Source organism: Drepanopeziza brunnea, assembly GCF_022702325.1.
Source record: "Drepanopeziza brunnea f. sp. 'multigermtubi' strain 214-2 chromosome Unknown ctg4, whole genome shotgun sequence".
NCBI classification, from domain to species: Eukaryota; Fungi; Ascomycota; class Leotiomycetes; order Helotiales; family Drepanopezizaceae; genus Drepanopeziza; species Drepanopeziza brunnea.
This window is the reverse complement of record NW_027094067.1, coordinates 2964004-2983192: the sequence shown is the minus strand read 5'-3', so window position 1 is coordinate 2983192 and position 19189 is coordinate 2964004. Positions and strand designations below refer to the sequence as shown.

Below are 19189 nucleotides of genomic sequence, written 5' to 3'. Positions count from 1 at the left end.
TGTCGATCCTTGACTTAAGGATTAGTGGAAGTCTTCGTCACAATCCTCCGCCCAACCAAATCTTAACGACCACTAGATGGCCAGTTTGTACTCAGGTTTCCGATTCTTTGATTGATTGTTCTGGGTTTAGACGTATTATTGTGAGCAAACAAGGTTCTTTGGCCAACTCTTTTTGGGAGTCAAATGGCTCCTTGCGAAGGTCGCCAGAAATATGTCCCGACAGAACAAAAGAAGAGAGGATGATTATTCTTCTAAGGGGTACAGAAGGCTATATACTTCCGTAGTGCGCTAATGAGTCGGGGTATCATTAATAATGGTCTTTCCTTCCCCGAGCTTTTTGTTAGGCTGCTGGGATATCGCATACTGCTGGGAGGATTTGGTCTGCAATAGAAAGCCTGACACGGGCATTGGATAGGATCGTAAAATTTAAGATAGCATGAATAGATGGGACTTTGGCCCGCGCATTCGTGACACCTGCTTTGGTGCGGTCTTTCCAATCTGGCCTGGAGGCAGCTATATAGACCGCATTATCGTGGCATCCTGCGTGCTGGTGACTCACCTAATAGATGAGCATATGAGGCTCAATGCTCCTCCTTACTTCATATGCTTCCAAGAATCTCTGCCCGATGGAATGTTCTTCGATGTTTTAAGAGCCCGAAACCCAAGACTTGGACACTTACTGTGCTTCGCAGTAATTGCTTCCCATATTTCTCATCTACAAAAGAAAAGGGCCTGTCAAGAGAAGAGGTCAAAGAGAACGTTTGCATAAACATTCCTGTTCATTGATTATCTCTCAGTCTGGCCAGAGCAGCAGCAACCCCTCCACTCAACTCGTCGTCCTTGCGTGATCTTTCTCTCCTCTTGTCGGCTTCAGCTCGTTGCTCCTCCTCGATGGCTGCAGCAAGCAAGGCATCCTCATCATCATCATCGGGATCCCACATCTGAAATTGTTCAGATTCCGGAGGCTTCGGCGCTTCGGCCTTTCTCTGATTTCCTTTATCGGAAGTTGACGGCTCTTCCGACATCTTGGGCCTGACATCTCCACTCTCTCCCATCGAAGGTAAACTTTCTCTCAGAGGTATCACCCCTGCCACTCTCTTCGTGGCCTTCCTTGCGCGAAACGACTCGTCAACAACGGCACACCATCTCCGGACCTTTTTTTCGCCCCACCCCCCCACGACGGCAACCTCCTCAGGCCTCGCGTTGATAGCTCCTTTGATACTCCCAAACGCACTCACAATACTCACCGCGTCCGTCTTGTTAATGCTCCTCGGCACTGTCACAAAGTCTACCATCTTCTCTGCATAACCCTTGCTCTCAGTCCCTCGAATCGCGCTAGGATTTGCATGCTCATAACTCTTATATAGCTCCAGATACCTTGCAGCTTCGGCTGCGCTCCAGCACAGCATGACCGTAACGTTATTTACCAAGCTAGTCTTGGACAGCTCCTTCAGAGACTCCTCGTGGTTCTGAATATCGACCATGGTAAGGACAACTCGCAGGTTGTATTTTCCCTGGAGGCCTTTGATGCGGTTGTAGATGTATTCCGGGTGCAGCCGGTGATATTTCAGTGACAGGAATAACGCGCATGTCGTTAACCCCAGTACATAATCTGCGGGTACATCGGAGAATTCCCAGGGGAAGCTGCGCAGGTTCGTCAGGATGGGATTTCCCTTCTGGCGCGGAGAGACGAGAATCGATGATCCTGTTGTATGAGAGGCGATGGCTTGAGGGGTTGGTTGCACAACTTTGGGCCCGGTGGAGGTTGTAGGAGGAGGAGCGCGATCAAGGCGCTGGGGAGTTGGTTGGGTGATTCGCTGCGGGGTTGGTTGTTGGACTCGAGGGGGCGCTGGGGCATCTGATGATGCTGCTAGCGCTGCGAGAAAATCGGCATCGGCGCCGAATTCGTCTTCGTCGTCCATTGCTTTGGTGTTGATAATGTTGTTGTGGTTATTCAGGCGCTCAGCCTCGTGAGCCTCGCCACCTTCCGGGCTCCACATGGCAAGCGAATATAATGTGTCTCCGGACATCAACTCTATTTAACCTTTAATAGTGGGTCCCCAAGATTGCGACGTCAAGTCCCACTATTAAATCTTTGAGCAGCAAGAATTATCATCTACTACTAAGTAAGTATATCCAATTCGATCCCTTTTCGACCGCGTCGAGTCTCTCTACATAGCTCTCATTGTCCAGAAGCTCGGGTTAGGCAGATTCCGACATGCTCAAGCCTTAAGCCTGATTATTTCCTTAATTTATTCGAGAGAAGTCTGTCGGGGTTAGTTTTGATCGTTTCTGAAATCTTCCACTTGCCCCCACATCAAAAATCGGTAATCTACGGAACCAAAAATGGCAGTCACGCAAACCTTATCTGAAACCTGGAGTTGATATTAGATGTGATCTAGTCCTACAATTTTGCTACGTGGCTCTTTACTTTGGCAGTCATTTTTTTACGATCCTAATTTTGTTCGCGAAGTTCGACGCCGGCCAAGAGACAAGCTTCATCAATCATGCCACTCTTATGTTGAAGAGCCAAGTGAGTCGGGACAATGTTGCTGATGTAATGGCAACCCCGTAGTCTGACATGGCATCCTTCTTTAAGCTCTCCCAGAAGATCATCCATATGAGAGAATGAAACCACTTTTGGTCAGGACCTTGGGCTGCGGAGACCGAAACTTTGGCATCATAGACCTCAGTCAGTGCAGGGGGTATCATTTTTCCATATCTGGAGGTAGGATTCTGCGGTTTATCTTTCGCCTCACAGAAATGATGGTATCTGCTGGATGACAACAGCTTCAACAGGAGCATGTTACAAGCTTTCGAGAGCATTTTGGGCTGGAAGAGAGGAGGCCAGAGTCTGTAAACGTGAATTACGTTTTGTAAAACCAGGATGATAGCGAGGCCTGGTCTCCGTCATCTAAGAATTGCGATTCTTCTCTCACATCTTTCGCTCTCTAAATGCAGCGTTAACTTAAAGCGCATAAAAAGATTCCTAGTTTAGGATAGTAAAAATACCGCCACACTATCACGACAGCAACAATTTTCTTCAAATAAATGCGATAATTTACACGGATTCAATATCAAAATCAATGCCGACCGGTAGTGGTCATTATCTGTTTCCACGCGCGAATGAGAAGCAATTTTCCCAGGAGAAAATTATCAGAAGAATAAGGATGAACGATATTCTCCTTTGGAGCATATAGAGGCATGGTATCAGTCCCTTTCCACGTGATGTGAATCTAAGCGACGAGGGACTTAAGCGATGTTGTGTTTTGCGATTTTCGGTTGCGGCTCTTTTTCCCTTCCCCTGTGCTCTGCACCCTTTACTTCATCGGGTCTAGACTTATGCAAAAAATAACGCCTTTTGTCGGGAAATCCATCTTAAAGAATCCAACATTGATATAGTGAAGTTTCGCTGGAATACGATGATGGTGCTGCTACTGCTGCTAATGGCGACAGTCTAGCCTGTCCGATTGCTTCGTTTACAAGGGATGATGAGCCTTGCTATTTCTCATTCAGAATTTCCCTGCAAAATTTAAACGTTGAGATAATCTCACTTGAGATCTCTATCACAGTACCGTCCTGCCTTTTAATTTGTACCACGTTCCTCGGCTACCGCTTATGTCGTTCAGTCTACATGAACGGCTCAAGATCGCTGTATAAGCTGTCGCCAGGGTTAAGTCTAGAATCTTGTAGATTGATACGACAAATGGGGCACAGGAATACATTAGGCTTTTGGTGTTGAGATACCGGTTGCATTTGATCAAGGTAGTAATACCACGGTAGATCTCGAAGGCGTTTGGGGAAACAATCACTTTTATAGAAGATCATCCGCAGACAACTCGAGAGCAGCAAGAATCACCTATAAGAATCTGAAATGGACTCTCGCAGCAAAATTTGAAAATAGGGTGAAGCTTTTCGAAGCAGTATGGCCAAGGGCGTTGGAAAGGGTTCGCTTAGCTACCTATCGCCTCGGGGCTCCTATAAACCTGATGCCACAGTACGTATCAGAGCCAGGAAAAGGATTGAAACCACGAGGTTTAGCCGGGAATAAAAAATCCGTGTACGTAGGATATCAGGGGATACGATCCAAAACTGGAGCAAACCAAGGCCGCGCAAGTGTCGTCTGTAGTAACAAATCAAATAAGCGAGACTAAATATTTCCACTTTTAACTCTCAGAGTCTTTGGTTTTGTCCGAATAGCTACCTAGGCAGAAGCTAAGGATCACACCCGCCGCATCTATATATGCAGTAGTATCATAATCGAGAATGGCATCGCATCTTTAGAAATTTGATGTTTCGAGCTCAGTGCAGCAGGGTATGCTGCGCCACCCGTAGTCTATTTATGGACACGGGCCCCCCCCGCAGCTCTCTATTTCAACCTCGCGATATCACGATGCCTTCAACTACTCTATACTCCACGGCGTATCGAGACACCTCTCTTTCCTTTCTGCTCTGACAATCATGGCGCTCTACTCTCCGGCTTCCCAACCGACACCTCGGATCATCATCACCAAGCCAGACGAGCAACAGCTCTTGTTGGTCCCATGGGATCGCAACTGCCTAGCTGCGCTATGGGTCTCGCAGTTCTTCTGGCTTCTTGTGGGAACGGCCATGGGACCATCTGAGCCGCCGGACTATTCGTGGAGTACGCTGTAAGTTTTGCCGCTGCTCAAGGCCCCCGCCCCCGCGCCCGTCTTTAACGTCTATATTAGCGTCCTTCTGCTGGTGGCATTGGGCAACCTGATAATGGCGTCAACTCTGTTTATCGAGGCACATAGATATGCAATAGGGACCTTGACACCAGAGTTCTTCCTCAAGCTGCAGAAATGTAAGACCGGCTGGGTGCTGGGTGGCACGGTCATTACGATCATGGCACAACTGTCCTCGAAGACGGGGTTAGGTGTTCTCCCAACGGTCATGATTGACGTGCTTTACTTGTGAGTTGCTTCAAATCAATACCCAGTGTCGGCGACCATGATGATTCTAGTCGGAGCGAGTTTCTGACATAAGCCAAGGTTACCGTTCGCTGCTGGTTCCTTGTATGCGAGAGTAGTCATGAAGAGAATGAATGATGGAGATGAGGATCCCGAGAGTGGGAGGGTCAGATTGGGCTAAAGTGGCGGACTTGACGCACTCGAGAGTGCTACTCCGAGCTTCAATGTGACACAGATGGACTTGAAAGACTTAGAGGTCCACAATAGGAGTCAGTAGGATTGTCCGATACATGTCTAACCAGAATTTTGCTGACATATTGCATAGCGAGATCTCTCAATCTAAACTTGTGCCCATCTACAGCGTGGTTTTCAATAGTACCTTGCTCCCAGGTCGTGTGTGTCAAGCTGCGTATCGTTCAAGTCTGTCGAGAGCATAATGTTTCCGATAAACCAGGGCTCCTATGCGGAACATAGGCTTTACTCGTGATCCGTTTCGAACCAGATCATGTATCACTTCCTGAGCACTCGAATCAATGCAAAATGACCGACTCCGCCGTATGGCAACTTCTGTCATAAATCACGTCAAATTTGCACCGTGAGTAGCATATTGCTGATTCAAAAGGCATCTCGGTCGCCATCTTTGGATATAGATAGAATTTGGCAAAACTTGCGAGGTTGGCCGTCAATAATCAATGATCCGCAATCTCATCAAGTCTTCCACGATTCAACCTATATTTCAGGCTATTCATAAGCTAATAGCAGTGAATGTTTTCCAAGCCATCTAGCTCACCGCTTGAAAATCACAAGACTTTGTTTACTCACTCTAAGGGGCTCGGCCCCCTATCAATCAATTTGGTTCCGAGGATACATCAACGTCAAAAGGAGGCCTGGCCAGATACCACAAGTCCGGAGTTACATAGCCGAATATCCTACACGTTATCCAAGGCAAGAACAAGAAACACATCGGCAGCGCAGTCTCATTTTTCAGACAATGCCTGCTGGCTTCAAGAATCCTCCCAAGAACCAGAGCTCGCTGATTCAGATATATACCCGTGAGGTCGAAATTTGTTCTACAAAACTGTAAGCCTCGACTCAGAGTCCGGGCAATAACATGAGCGACGACCAAGCCTTAATATTTGCCCATCCATCCTTAGCGAGATCTCCAAATCTGGGATGGCGTGAAAAGCCCATTGACCACGTACTCGGCCTCGCGTTGAATTCGCGGCGAAGAATGTAGAGGCAAGCCCCAAGGGACAAAACTTAAGACTTGGTTTGATACATTAGATACTGGTCCTGTCTGTCGTCCTGCGAGCATTTATTGCGATGTTCTCGCTAGCCAAGCGCGAAAATGATATTCTCGCTTCGGTTACACAACATCCTCACAACCTCAGATTCCGTAGGTCATGGTCACCTCAGCCCATAACATACGACAGTGCGACGTAACACGTTCTTGCTGTTCTTGTTTTCCTATAGCCTCGGTTAGTCGCCCTCGTCTGTACTACCTAGGAGTACTTGAAGCGGGGTCAACAACCTCTCCTGACTTCGTCCCATCCTGTCTCGACTCCTTCTATACTCAGAATCCTCCTTCCATTTACGCAAATAACAAGAAGCTAGAATGTTAGACTTCTCAGAAGAAAGGTTCGTCCCGTTGTCAGGCGTACAGGAAGTAGTCTGTGCTAACTGTTCGATGCTTAGTGTTGCTTTCATCACTGGTATTCAGACCCTCTTCACCCGATGAAACTCACCTGATCTCCAGTACCAGACTGAGGTATCTGTATACTGACGCTCCCACTAGGCGGCGCGACCGGAATCGGTCTCGCTGTCGCCCGGCAGCTGATACTCGACGGTTGCCGCAAAATCGCCCTAGTTGATTTTGGGACCCTCAACCTGCTGAGGGCCCACAACTTCTTGGCAAACGAAGATCGAAGGGGCGACAAGTCCCCTTTGGAAATTGTTGAGATCTCGACGCAATGCAGTGTTGAATCCGACGTCGATAATGCTATAGCCGTTACCGTCGATATATTTGGCAGAATAGACATCTGCTTCAACGCTGCAGGAATGTATGGACAAACTGAGAACCTTGACAATATGGATTTCGATGAGATCAATATGGTTTTGGGGCTTCAAATGAAGGGTATGATGCTTTGCGAGAAGGCGCAGATCAGACAGTTTTTGAAGCAGGAGAGGCGGGACGTTAGGTCGGTGCCAGAAGTTGCCAGTAGTTACGAATACGGCACTGTAGTTGCTGACTGCCGAGACAGAACCGGGTTGCCTCCTATGACAAGAGGTAGTATCGTCAACGTCGGCTCACTGTCAAGCAACACCAAGGTCCGGGCTATATTGCCCTACGTCAATCCCAAGCACGGCGTTCTGGCCCTCACGAAAGCCGATGCTGTGCAGTATGCCAAGCACGGCATTCGAGTAAATTGCATATGTCCGGCCTGGATCTCGACCAATATGCCAATGTTATATGACGGCGGTCCTCCTCCTCCTCCTGTGAGTGTAACCAGTAACGAGATAAATTGAGCAAATTCGGAGGGGCTGACGAATTGCAGGTTGGATCACAAGCGATCATGCGAGCACCGATGGGAAGATGGGGACGACCTGAAGAAGTAGCGTACATGGTCTGCTTTCTTTTGAGTGACAAGGCCAGTTTTATTACTGGCACTTCGATTGATGTTGATGGAGGATTTGGCGCTCTTTGAGTGAACTTGCAACATCTAACCGTCAGAAAATGGGAAGGCCTATTCCTTGCGATTGAACTGAGGCCACTGTTGGAGTCTCGACCAACGTTGGCTTGAGCGCCTACCCGGCCACCTTGCTGTTGTGAATAGTGCCTTCCCTATGTGATATATCAGCGCTCATTCCTGGATCATCACAAAATCGTCACTAAAGCCCATGAATCATGCCGAGCAAACTTCCTTCTGACTTGTATCGTCTTATTCAAGTCCCCTCTTAAACATACAACATAGACATCCCCAGTCCATGCAAGTGCTGACCATGACCAAATACACATTACAGCTCCCGAAACGCCTGGCTATGTCGAGTATAGAGGGAAGATTTCTCCATCGTGCGTAGATTCGAGGTTCGATGACTCGTCGGTCCATTTTCGTCAAGTTGCTCCAAATCAAGTCCGGGGCCTTGTTTGTCGGGTCTTCCTTCGGGACCGAACCGAGACTCATCCACCCGCCATCTAGCACCTTACCACCCACCACCTATCGTACACCGAACCCCGTCCCTCTCACCGGTCCTTAAATACCTTAGGCTTCCACCCCTTCCTCAGCTCCTCTTCCCTTCCCTTCAACTCTTCCTTCACTCTAACCTCGGCCTCAATCCTCTCCCTCGCCCTCAGCACCTTACTCTGCAAGTAAAAGCTGCCCCCCTTCTGCGGATCATTTGCGTCGAACAGCTTCTTGAACCGGTCCATCACGTCCTCCATGTTCGCCTGGCCGTTCTGCGGCGGCTTGACGTTCAGGATCTTGCATGCTTCCTCGAGCGTCAGGCCGTGAGAGGAGAATGATGCGGGCTGGCCTGGGTTGCCGGCCTTGGCTTGGGCTTTTGCGTACTGGGAGGAGGCGGAGGCTTGCTTGTAGGCTTCGGCGAAGGCGCGCGAGACGACGCGCGTGCCGGTTATGACAACTTGAGTTATTATTCGGTGCGCCTGTGAAGTTGTTAGATGTATAGTTCTTGGGTCGAATACCTGCCCATTGGTTTTTGACCGAGCTGGATTGAGGAATTATGCATGGTGGGATTGATCACTCACCATTCTGTGAAGGAATTCAAGAGAGCCTCGGTTTAACACAAGAAAGGGTTGCTGGACGGGTCTGGAAATCGATGTAAGGCGTGAGTTTTGGTCGAGGTGATGCCCGGAACCCAGACCGGATAAATATTTTTTCGGTGATTCGTTCCTGCCCCACACAAGACAAGGGACACCTTTAGTAGCTCAACACCACCGGTATCTACATTCTACATCATTGCCTTTTGTCTTCACCCAACACCTTTTAAGTGAGCTACAACCCAACTGTTTTCTCTCTGCAGCTCCACGAAACACATCAGCAAAATGTCTCAATACTTCTCGCAGCCGCCGCCCCAAAACCCTCCCGCCTCGCCCTACGGCGCATCCGCGTCCTCAGCGCAAAACCTCCAGTTCTACTCATCCTCATACGCGCCGGGCTCCGCGCCGTCGCAGGCAGCATACGGGTATGGAGGTGCGCCGCCGGCGAGTCCTGGATACGGGGGCGCAGGGGGAGGGTATGGGTTTGGCGCGCCGCCGGTGAGTGGGCGGATGGGAGAGCAGGGAGGCTTACGGACAGGCTGGCTAGCTGCGTTTGGGACGGAGGGGTACGAAGGGGAACCGCCGCTGCTGGTGGAGCTTGGGGTGAACTTTGGGCACATTCAAGGAAAGGTAGGCTTTTCGATGTGCCTCTGGAACTAATCTTCAACTTCTTGAAGACGTGCGTTGCGAGCTCCAAGTCGGACCTTGGAGCTTGATATTGGAATTTGGAACTACCGGTTTGGAACATGGGCTGATATTCCAACCAGACCCTCGCAGTCCTCAACCCCCTCGCCCACATCGACCAGCATATAATGGACGACTCCGACCTCGCTGGCCCGATCCTCTTCTTCCTCCTTTTCGGCACTTTCCTGCTCTTCAGCGGAAAAGTGCACTTCGGATACATCTACGGCCTTGCGCTCCTTGGCTCCGTCTCCTTACACACCATCTTGTCTTTGATGTCACCGCCTGCCGAAGAGTCCACCACCCCGTCACCGTCATCTTCACACCTCTCATCTTCTCTCACGTTCCCCAGATCAGCGTCAGTGCTGGGATACTGTTTACTGCCGTTGGTGATGACGAGCATGATTGGCATCGTGTGGCCCATGGATGGCATGCTGGGATACCTGCTGACGAGCATGGCCGTCGGCTGGTGCACTTACAGCTCTAGCGGGATGTTCTGCGTGGTAGGACGCATGAGGGGAATGAGAGGATTGGTGGCATATCCGCTGGCCCTCTTCTACGTGGGCTTTGGCATCATGAGTATTTTCTCGAGTAGGGGAAGCAAAGGACTGCCTGTGGGTGGAAGAGTCGCTGGAGCTTGATTTGTGAAGAGCATGAAATGGAGGTTTCGGGAGGTTTATCGTACAGTCAAACTCGTAGGAACTGTGGCGAATGCTACGACCGAGGCGACAAGAGTGGTTGAGGGCTGGCTGGCTAGTGGCTCCGTGTGCGGATACAGACACGGGTTGTGGCAATGCCTATCTACATAATGGCATTCGTCGACATCTGGTATGGCTGTTGTCGATCTGCGTTCAGTAACACTCTTTATACAGGCAAAGATTGTAAATTGATATCGATGGTGCCATGCTCCAAAATCCCCAAGCCCGCTATGCCGCTGCATCATATCATACAGCTCCGTCCGTTCCCCATAGTATTTTCATAACGCTATTATCTCTCCTGTCTTCGCCATGGTATCCATTGCATCCAAAATCATTGTCTCATTCTAATCCCATCCTGACATTGTCCCCAATACCCCACCCATCCACTCCCCTCAGATTCGCAATTTCGTTATGCACATCTTCGTTCTCTTCCCTCGGACTCCTCGTGGGGGTACTAACCCCACTCATCCCACCATGCCCTTCGGTCCCTCTCATCCTCAACGTGCCCGGTCTGAAGATGCCGCTGCTCTTCACGCTTGAGCTGTCCTTCTCGCTGCTTCGGTCAGAATTACGAGAGTGCTTGCTCTTCAGGCTTGCAGTGTCTGCCTGGCTGTATTCTGGGGGCGGGTTTATGAAAGAGGGGCTAGTGAGGGAGGTGCCGGGGGTGGGTATGGAGGTCGGGGGACTGCTGTCACTGGTTGGTGTCGATGAGGGTGTGATTTCAGTTGAGGCAGTGACTTCTACGAGTTCGGCATCGCGATACCATTTTCGGCGGCGGGTGTAGCGGCCCCACCCGTCGATGCCACGGCGACCGGTTTGCCACTGTGGTGTCTTGAGTATTTCAAAAAGCAAGGGAGATTACAAGTGCCTACCTTGTTGTCATAGTAGATCCAGCCCTGGCCACCGTCGACAGTGTCAGACTTAGCTTTGGTACCCCCCTCATCCGACTCAGCAGCCCCTTCTACAAGCCAACGACTACCCTCGACCCACCTCCATCTGGCAGCGGCACCATCCACATCTGGAAGCTCGAATTCCTCCTTGGCTGGTGCTGGATTCAGGTGTTCGTCCGTCCAGGCTGCCCTCTCGTAAGCGAAGAGTGATGTTGTCCATCCCAAACCAACCCATCTTCGCTGGTTCTCATACAGTATGAATGTGAACCTGACGCCCGTAGCATCAGGCCTTCTCTTGGCTGCTGCTGAGGCAGCAAGCTGGGTAATGCCTGGCTGGGGTCTAGGAGGTACCGCTGGCATATCCGAGCCAGTGGCCTGTGGAGCTACGCTATCTGCAAAGTGTAGACCTGTTACTACAGCACATGCTCGACGCACTAGAGCTGAGCGCCATAGTATGGTCCGAGTGACTCTGTTAGGTCGGGAATGCCACGTCAAAAAGATAGTCCCGGTCACTAGGACGATCCGCTTTGTGGTGATTATTTGGATGGGGTTGAGTGTCAACAGGATCCATAACGGAGTGACTAGAAGTATCCGAATGAGAAGTGTAGTGAGGGCGGGTCTTGTGGTTGCAGACGTGGCTGTTCGTTGGGTGGAGAGGAAGTCCGTAAGCTCGAGCAAAGGATCCAGTAGTACATTACACCGAGCCGTAAAAACCTTCAACGTCTCCACGATCTCGTCCAAGGTCTTCTGGTGCTTGATATTCGTGGCTTCGAGGTCGGCCTTCTTATGCCCCTTCTTCTGCTTCTCTCCAGTCCAGCCAGTCGACGATAGTGGCGAATATCGCCTCGAGTACATTCCCAATATTAATCCCATTACCACTACCACCGGCCCCGCAAGACGCATAAGTACATCTCCGTATAGTACAACTCCCCAGAAGCTAGCCACTAGCAAGAAGCTCTCCCAAGGATCCCCACTCGTCCATGTCAACAAACCAACGAACTGGTTAAGCGGCAGAAGGAACGGATGCGAATATGCCAAAGCTCTCGTAATCTGCGGCGGCGTAGCTATTAACAAGGGCGACTTTTGATGCACCAGGATAGTAGAGCGCTGCTTGGTTGCAGACGTCGTGTTGGAAAGGGTGACGGGGGAGAAGGACGCCACGGTTGGCGGATTTGGATCATTGCTGGCCATCGGCACTCCCTCATCTTCTCGCCTCGATGAACTTGGAGCGGACGACATCATCCAAGGGGTGTCCTGCGGGCGTCAGTCGGTCATCGATGGGCTTGGGGGGGTGAGGATATGAAGATCCGGGGAAGGGGGAGGGGGGAGGGGGGAGGGGGATAATACGAATGCAGCCATTTACAAGGCAACGGCATTGGGACACGGAGCACGGCGAGAGCGAGCGAGTACAGTGGTTTTAATTGCAGAGTAAGTGGCGGGTGGTGTAGTACGGCACAACAGGTATCTGATGCGCATAGCGAAGTCAGCCAGCAAGGAAGCGATGCATGCTAGTATTGGTTATGGGACTTGGGGAAATATGGTGTATATTTTGTGTTGTGTTGTGTTATCTTGTGTTGGATTGTCGTTGCTCGGGAGAGTGAAGAGGCGAGAGAAGAAAATAGCAGTAGAAGTGTAGAAGTGTAGAAGTGAAGAAGTGTAGAAGTATGGAAGAAGGGCAGATCAAGAGGCAGAGAGGATTGAGAGAACGTCAGAAGGTCTGGAATGCCGGCGCGGATTGCTACATGGGAGGGGCAATCACATGCCTGTACGGTAGGTACCGGTATGCTACTTGTAATACAGCTCGGAGAGAGTCAGTAGGTATCTCTCGGGCCTGGGTTGGACTGGACTGGGCTGGGCTGGGCTGGGCTGGGCTGAAAATTTTGGTCTTCTTCTTTTTCTTCTTTGAATACCTACATTACTCGGATACTTGGAGAATCTTGATTTCTTGTACAAGTTGAGCTAACAAACCCGTCAGTGATCGATCACCTTCACTTCCGACATCCTCTCAGCCTTGTACAGTACCCGTAGCCTTGTCAGCACGTGCACGCTAGCAACCACGCCCAAGGGAAATTCGCTTCAGGCTTCCAGGAAGGATTGTTCAGCCTCCGCACGAATCTTCTCGCTCTTACTTCCACCCACGATGGCTCGAAACAAGAAAGCGGCGCAACGCAACAATATCAACCACAATAACAACAACAACAACGACTTCATGTCGTATCAGCCTCCCCTCCCCGCTGGGCTACCTCCTCGGCCATCTCAACAACTGCCTCCTAGGCAATCCGCCCCCCCTGCGAATCCTCGTTACGGAGACTCGTACAATGGCAGCGGTGGCGGCGGCGGCGACTCGCGCAGAGGTGATGAATACTACCAATCCAATTACCAGAGCCGGCCCCGCGACCAAGAAGTCTTCCACTTCGGCGCCGGCCACTCCTACCGACCCAACTACGATCAACGTCCTCGGTCTCCTCCCCGATACAACGATTACGCTCCAGGTGTGTCGCGCAACGACAGCTATCGAGGTTACAATCACAACGATAGAGACCGTGAGACCAGCCAATCGTACCGTCCAACCCAGAGCAGCAGCTTCGACTTCCGCCATGATGCCCCTCCCGGACTGGATTACAGAGCTCCTCAGGACAACCACCACGCCCGCCGACGCGACTATTTCCGAGGCAACGACCAGCGCGCACCCGCCATGCGAGCTGGCAATGCTCGTGGCGGCGCGCGAGGTGCGTATCGGGGTCGCGGAGGTCCGAGGCTGGCTGCGGATCGTGATTTTCTCAAGACCAACCGTGAACCAACCCCAGAATTGATGACCGGAATGGATGAGGATGGCGAGAGTGGTGCCAAGTATATCGCGCCTGACGATGTTTCCGACAGCGAGGAGGAGGATATGGATATATCCGGCAGCGAAGATGATGAAACGCAGGAACACAAGAAGAAGCAAGCTCGTACCACAGGGAAGGCTGCCGACGGAGATAGTGTCCCCCGCTGGTCGAATCCAGATCCATACACTGCCCTGCCTCCCCCAGACGAGTCCCGTGGCAAGAAGAAAGATGTGGTCAAGCTAATCAGAAAGGCTCGTGTCACAAGCACTGCTGATCACGTTTCCAAGGCTGCCGCTACAGACGACTTCATCTCCTTCGATTTCGACGATGAGGAATCCGAGGCCGAGGAGGTCAAGGCTGGAGTCGGTGTTCAGGGCGCTCCAACAGGACCACGGGTGATATCTGGCTCCGCTAATCAGGTCAATGCCACCAGACCAGCACCCCTCTCCACTTTCAATCAGGATGAGCGCCAACATGGCGAGCAGCAGTTCGGACCTCAATCTCAGGCCAGTGGTAGCAATCTTCCCCGAAGCCCCCCTAACCAACATGAAACTCCCCTTCAACTACCCCAAAACTCGGGCAAGGAAATGGGTTTTCAGAACAATGCCAAGGCCAATGATGCACCTGCCAACAAGAAGAATGTCATTGATCTTACATCCGACCCTGTTCTGGGCACCAGAAAGCGCACCTTCAATGACGAGATCAAGAATCGTGGTACCATCAGCAAGCCTCCCATTGTTCACGCGCCGAGGGCAGGCAAGCCAACCGGGAAGCCCAGCGGCAAGATCCTCAGTGGCTGGGCCCGCTCGCCTTCATCTTCGGCCACACCATGGCTTAGTATTGATCATTCGGATTCCGCCGGTATGGGCGTCTGGCAAGTAGATAGTGCCCCTGGGATCAACATGCGTGCTCATTATCGAGACAGGCTTCATAAAGAGATCATGGATTTCTACGATTATGTCAAGCCGAGAGACTTCGAGCAGGAGATTCGACTCAGACTGGTCGAGGATCTCCGGTCGAAGTTCAAGCAATACTTTTACAGTGACGATGACATCCAGCCATTCGGTTCCTTCCCTGCCGGACTTTATCTTCCCACCTCTGATATGGACTTGGTCTGCATCTCACGCGAGTACATAGCTGATGGACGGAAGATCTTTGGTCAGGGCACTAGAGGGCTGGCAAACTTCTGTGAATTCCTCAAGAAGTACGAATTTCCTCTGGATAGAAAAATTGAAGTAATCAGCAAGGCCAAGGTACCACTTGTCAAGTATATGGATAGCCTCACTGGTCTGAAGGTAGACATTTCCTTCGAGAACACCACCGGAATCGTTGCCAACACCACGTTCCAAAATTGGAAGAAGGAGTTCCCCGCCGTGCCTATTCTTGTCACACTCATCAAACATCTCCTGGCAATGCGCGGCTTGAACGAACCAGTCAACGGCGGTATCGGCGGTTTCTCTGTTACCTGTCTTGTTGTAAGTCTTCTCCAGAATATGCCACAGGTGCAGAGCAGAAACCTTGTTCCAGAGCACCATCTTGGCGAGATTTTGATGGAGTTCCTCGACCTTTATGGCAACCAGTTCAATACTTTAACAACTGCAATCATAATGAACCCTCCTGGATACCTTCCCAAGGTGAGTAACTTCTGTCTGAAATTGAAATTTCCGAGCTGATCAAGCGACAGAAACGTACAAACATACCATACAACAAGAGAACCCCGGACAAATTCTGCATTATCGATCCCAATAGGCCCGACAATGACATCTCTGGAGGATCGTCGAACACGTATGGCATCCGCAAATGTTTCTCTGAGGCCTATGATGCCCTTCAGCATCGCATGGGCGAGTTGCAACGTTCTGAGAACCGCAAGAACCAGAGCCTCCTGGAGTGCATCATCGGTGGCAACTACCAATCCTTCGAGCTCCAGCGTGCCCACCTGGCTCACGTGCACAAGCACCTCTACGGCTGATAGGTTGATTGACTGTTGATAGTATACACCTTGCTTCGTTTGCGCTCCGAATCACGGCGTTGGAACCAAATGGTATAGTAGCTAGTATGAAGTTTTACGGTGGGGTCTGCATCAATGGCGTCCGGACAGACTAGCATGGAGTGATACCCAGTGGCGTTCTCAAGGCCTCGGATTTGTAGATTAGCTTTTCAGCTTGGCGCGCGGTGGCATTTTCATTCCGTCTTTCGTTCTTCACATTACACAAGTTTGTGAAAACTGACGTGGCAATAGTGATCGAAAGAGTCCCAGTTCTTACGAGACGATCGATCGATCACTCCTTTCCAACCAAAACAAAAAAAGCAATGAAATTTTACAAACTTGGTTCATCAAAACTGGCAGATATCTTTGGGAAATGCACGCATACTCTTGCACGACTTTCCCACTTGCCGGCCTGGCCTCTAAGCTGATTGCCGCTTCAATTCTAGGGTCCCTTCTCTCTTGAACATCCAACAAAAGCTATCGTTTACGACTAGGTAACATCCATCACCCAGGGCGTGTCTGAAGCTTGTCTCAGGCATGTATGCTCTATTCCATTCTATGGTTCGTCGACTGGGTGTCTCGCGGCTGGTCTGCGTGGGCTTCGTGCTCCGGGCTGTGCTTGCGGACATCTCTCCTTTCTCGCTGCGGTGGCGCTTCTGCGTAGCCATGGGGAGGAAGGAGCACACCTCTTCTCGCTATCCAGCCCGACGAGCGGGATGGTATGAGATGGTCGGTCTCCCACCTCCACGTCTCTCTCTCTCTCTCTATCAGAAGTCAGAAGCGGGGGGCGGGGGGGGGGGGGCACCGGACACCCAAGCCTGGCCTTGTGACAGTTTGGACGTCTTCTTCTGCAGCTAGCTAGCTAGACAGACAGGCAGAAAGCAAGCGCGCTAGCTGAGCGTGTACTGCTAGCGAGAAGTAGCCTGGCCCGCCTGCTTTTCGTGGCTGAACTGGAGCTGGAGCTGGGCCGAGGCGAGGATGGATGAGTGAGTGAGTGAGTGGGCTCTCCGGGTTGCTTTATATTGGTATGGCTATGAATGGGTGTGGTGTGGTGTGGTGTGGTGTGGTTATTGCGAGTTGCGGAGATAGGGGCTGTCTGTTTATTGGGTGGGTGGATGGCTGAGTGAGTAGGTAGGTAGGTAGGTAATGAGAAGCAAGCAAGCGGGTCGCGAGTCCAGCACACTGTCTGCCTGTCTGTCCCTGATGGGAAGAGTTGATGTTGCTAGAGCGGGGACCTGGTCTAGGATTTCCGATTCGGATACCGATGTCGTGGTTGAGAATCATAAGAGAATTGTTTTCTTTGGGGGGGGAGTATATATTTGCGTGTCTGTCTTGAGCTGGTGTGAGGTGTGAGTGAGGTCAGGGGGCTACCTACCTACCTTCTACTACTACTTCTACTACTCCTCCTCCCCCTTCTACTATTTACTAGGCCCGAGTGCGTGTGCGCGATAGATAGGCATGAAAGTCTCGTTGAATACGTGCTTGTCAATACCAATACCAATCCAATCCAATCCAATCCAATCCGGAAGGAACGAATACGAACGAATACCTAACTACCTTAGCGGAGCAAGCCGGGATTCTAGAACCGTGTAGCTGACCGTGTAGCAGCCTTAGGCCGTGTAGCGGGCTATGTAGTAGCCTTAAGCCGTGTAGTGATCGTATAGAAATTTTAAACCGTGTAGAAACCGTTAGCGAAGGCGACCGCATAGACCGCCCTTTAATAACCCTTAACTCCGATATACTAATCTAATTCTGCCGCGCACAACTGAATATATTTAAACTTCGCGTTCTTAATAAAACTTCAACGATTATAACTGTTACAACTATCAAGCGCGTCGCCTTTTAACCCTTAACCACTTTATCCTCTTTTACTCTTATCTGCTACGAATACTAATAACGTGCTAGTATCGAAAAAGCAAGTGATCTTTTCCTCGGTCCCTTTTCTTTCGGTTTATCTTTCGGTCTGCTCACTTGCAAGGACTATTCCTTCGAATGTGGATTGGCCGAATAGTAAAGCAAACCAGCCACTCCCCCTTCCTTTTCCCCCCTCTCTTTTTATTCCTTTTTTTCCTTCTCTCACTACTCATACTAATCAATTATTTATAGTGATAGACGCGCTAGCTTTCAAGCTCTTTCCCTTTCTCTCTTTCCTTTTCCTTTTCCCTTTCCCTTTCCTTTTCCTTTTCTTTCTCTTTCTTTTTAATATAAATAAGCTAATCTTTAAGTCTTTAGGCTCCTTCTCTTTCAAACCTTACGGTCCGATATCACCAACATCATTTTATAAGCTGGAAGATTATAAAGGGTCTAAAAGAGAGCGCTGAGGTAGAGGTAGAAGAAGTGGCAGTCTAATAGAGGTGGAGGTAATAGTAAATAGCCTTTACCAATTGAATGCAGACTTACTTTTATTTAAATGTAATAGCTTGGCGCACAGCCACACTAGTGACCCCGCTCGGATTATCCTTTTAAGCGCAGCCTTCGCTTAAGTCCTACACGGTCTAAAAATATCTACACGGTCTAAAACTTCTACACGGTTTAAATACTTACACGGTTTAAAATCTATCAACCGAGCTGTTTTGAAGGATAGTGGCCAACCGTGTAGACTTGCTACACGGTCCGCTACACGGTTCTAGAATCTCGGCTTGCTCCGCTAAGGTATCCTCCCAACCAGCACAACCAAACCCAAACCCGAAAACGACTCCATAATAAAAACTGCCTTACTCTCTCCACATCAACAGGCTCCATCATGCATCTCCCCTCCCTCCCTCCCCTCCTCCGCATCCCGAAATCCCGAAAACAACCTAGACATCGCATCACGCTCCAAAAGCACCTACCTACCTACCCACGATATACCCCGTATAGCTACTACCAGCTACTCATCCGACCTCACCGTCGCTTTCGCTTACTATCTATCTAGAGACCTGCCCCCGCAAATCTTTAGATAGGATATCGTATCTACCCCTCCTCCCCTCCCCCCCAAAAAAAGCAAAAAAAAGGAAGAAAAGAAAGAAGGGGTGGGAGTCCGGGGAGCGAGCGATTTCAGCTCTTATCTGACTTCTGCATCCAGTCCTATTACTACGTAGATAAGTGGTTTGAAGCTTGATGGACCAATCAAACTAGTAGTAGTTCCCCGAGGGTAGGATCAATAGACTCTGGCTAATGTGGGTTTTTAACCCAAATGTGTTGACCCTCAGTTTTGGTCGTGAAGGGAAAAAGGGGGTTTATGCATTACCGTATAACATCGTTATTACTGTAGGTAGTCGCCCTTGAACACTGAAGGAATTCGAAAGCAGGTAAGAAGGGGAGGGGTGGCGAGGCGAGAGAAGGAGACGTGAAAGAGTCGGCGCCAATGTAAACAGACGAAGCCAAACGTGATCAGACTCCGTCGTGGGATTAGGC

General features: G+C 50.3%; 7 protein-coding genes across 8 annotated transcripts; 4 read left to right on the top strand and 3 right to left on the bottom strand.

The window, feature by feature from the left end:
• Positions 1 to 779: 779 nt before the first annotated feature.
• Positions 780 to 2000, bottom strand: L3040_003475 (uncharacterized protein; the record flags this gene model as incomplete). The annotated part of the gene is made up of 1 exon (XM_007293875.2): positions 780 to 2000. One exon carries the CDS (start codon positions 1998 to 2000, stop codon positions 780 to 782), a length of 1221 nt encoding a protein of 406 aa, XP_007293937.2.
• A 2461-nt stretch (positions 2001 to 4461) lies between these two features.
• L3040_003474 (uncharacterized protein) lies at positions 4462 to 5408 on the top strand (the record flags this gene model as incomplete). 2 transcript variants are annotated; one of them, XM_066154489.1, is made up of 5 exons in its annotated part: positions 4462 to 4652; positions 4713 to 4937; positions 5016 to 5100; positions 5170 to 5203; positions 5260 to 5408. In XM_066154489.1, 5 exons carry the CDS (start codon positions 4462 to 4464, stop codon positions 5406 to 5408), a joined length of 684 nt encoding a protein of 227 aa, XP_066012445.1. The 2 variants fall into 2 exon arrangements, with proteins under 2 accessions (XP_066012445.1, XP_007293935.2); XM_007293873.2 differs by having other exon boundaries at positions 5170 to 5207; positions 5260 to 5371.
• Positions 5409 to 6549: 1141 nt separating this feature from the next.
• Positions 6550 to 7639, top strand: L3040_003473 (uncharacterized protein; the record flags this gene model as incomplete). Its single annotated transcript, XM_066154488.1, has 5 exons — positions 6550 to 6572; positions 6630 to 6646; positions 6730 to 7132; positions 7196 to 7430; positions 7490 to 7639. 5 exons carry the CDS (start codon positions 6550 to 6552, stop codon positions 7637 to 7639), a joined length of 828 nt encoding a protein of 275 aa, XP_066012444.1.
• Positions 7640 to 8175: 536 nt separating this feature from the next.
• Positions 8176 to 8700, bottom strand: L3040_003472 (uncharacterized protein; the record flags this gene model as incomplete). Its single annotated transcript, XM_007293871.2, has 2 exons — positions 8176 to 8595; positions 8698 to 8700. The coding sequence occupies 2 exons, from the start codon at positions 8698 to 8700 to the stop codon at positions 8176 to 8178; spliced, it is 423 nt and encodes a 140-aa protein (XP_007293933.2).
• A 294-nt stretch (positions 8701 to 8994) lies between these two features.
• On the top strand, positions 8995 to 10031 carry L3040_003471 (uncharacterized protein; the record flags this gene model as incomplete). The annotated part of the gene is made up of 2 exons (XM_066154487.1): positions 8995 to 9339; positions 9477 to 10031. 2 exons carry the CDS (start codon positions 8995 to 8997, stop codon positions 10029 to 10031), a joined length of 900 nt encoding a protein of 299 aa, XP_066012443.1.
• Positions 10032 to 10427: 396 nt separating this feature from the next.
• L3040_003470 (uncharacterized protein) lies at positions 10428 to 12337 on the bottom strand (the record flags this gene model as incomplete). Its single annotated transcript, XM_066154486.1, has 3 exons — positions 10428 to 10910; positions 10961 to 12232; positions 12326 to 12337. The coding sequence occupies 3 exons, from the start codon at positions 12335 to 12337 to the stop codon at positions 10428 to 10430; spliced, it is 1767 nt and encodes a 588-aa protein (XP_066012442.1).
• A 781-nt stretch (positions 12338 to 13118) lies between these two features.
• On the top strand, positions 13119 to 15775 carry L3040_003469 (uncharacterized protein; the record flags this gene model as incomplete). The annotated part of the gene is made up of 3 exons (XM_066154485.1): positions 13119 to 14680; positions 14732 to 15440; positions 15491 to 15775. The coding sequence occupies 3 exons, from the start codon at positions 13119 to 13121 to the stop codon at positions 15773 to 15775; spliced, it is 2556 nt and encodes an 851-aa protein (XP_066012441.1).
• Between the last annotated feature and the right edge of the window lie 3414 nt (positions 15776 to 19189).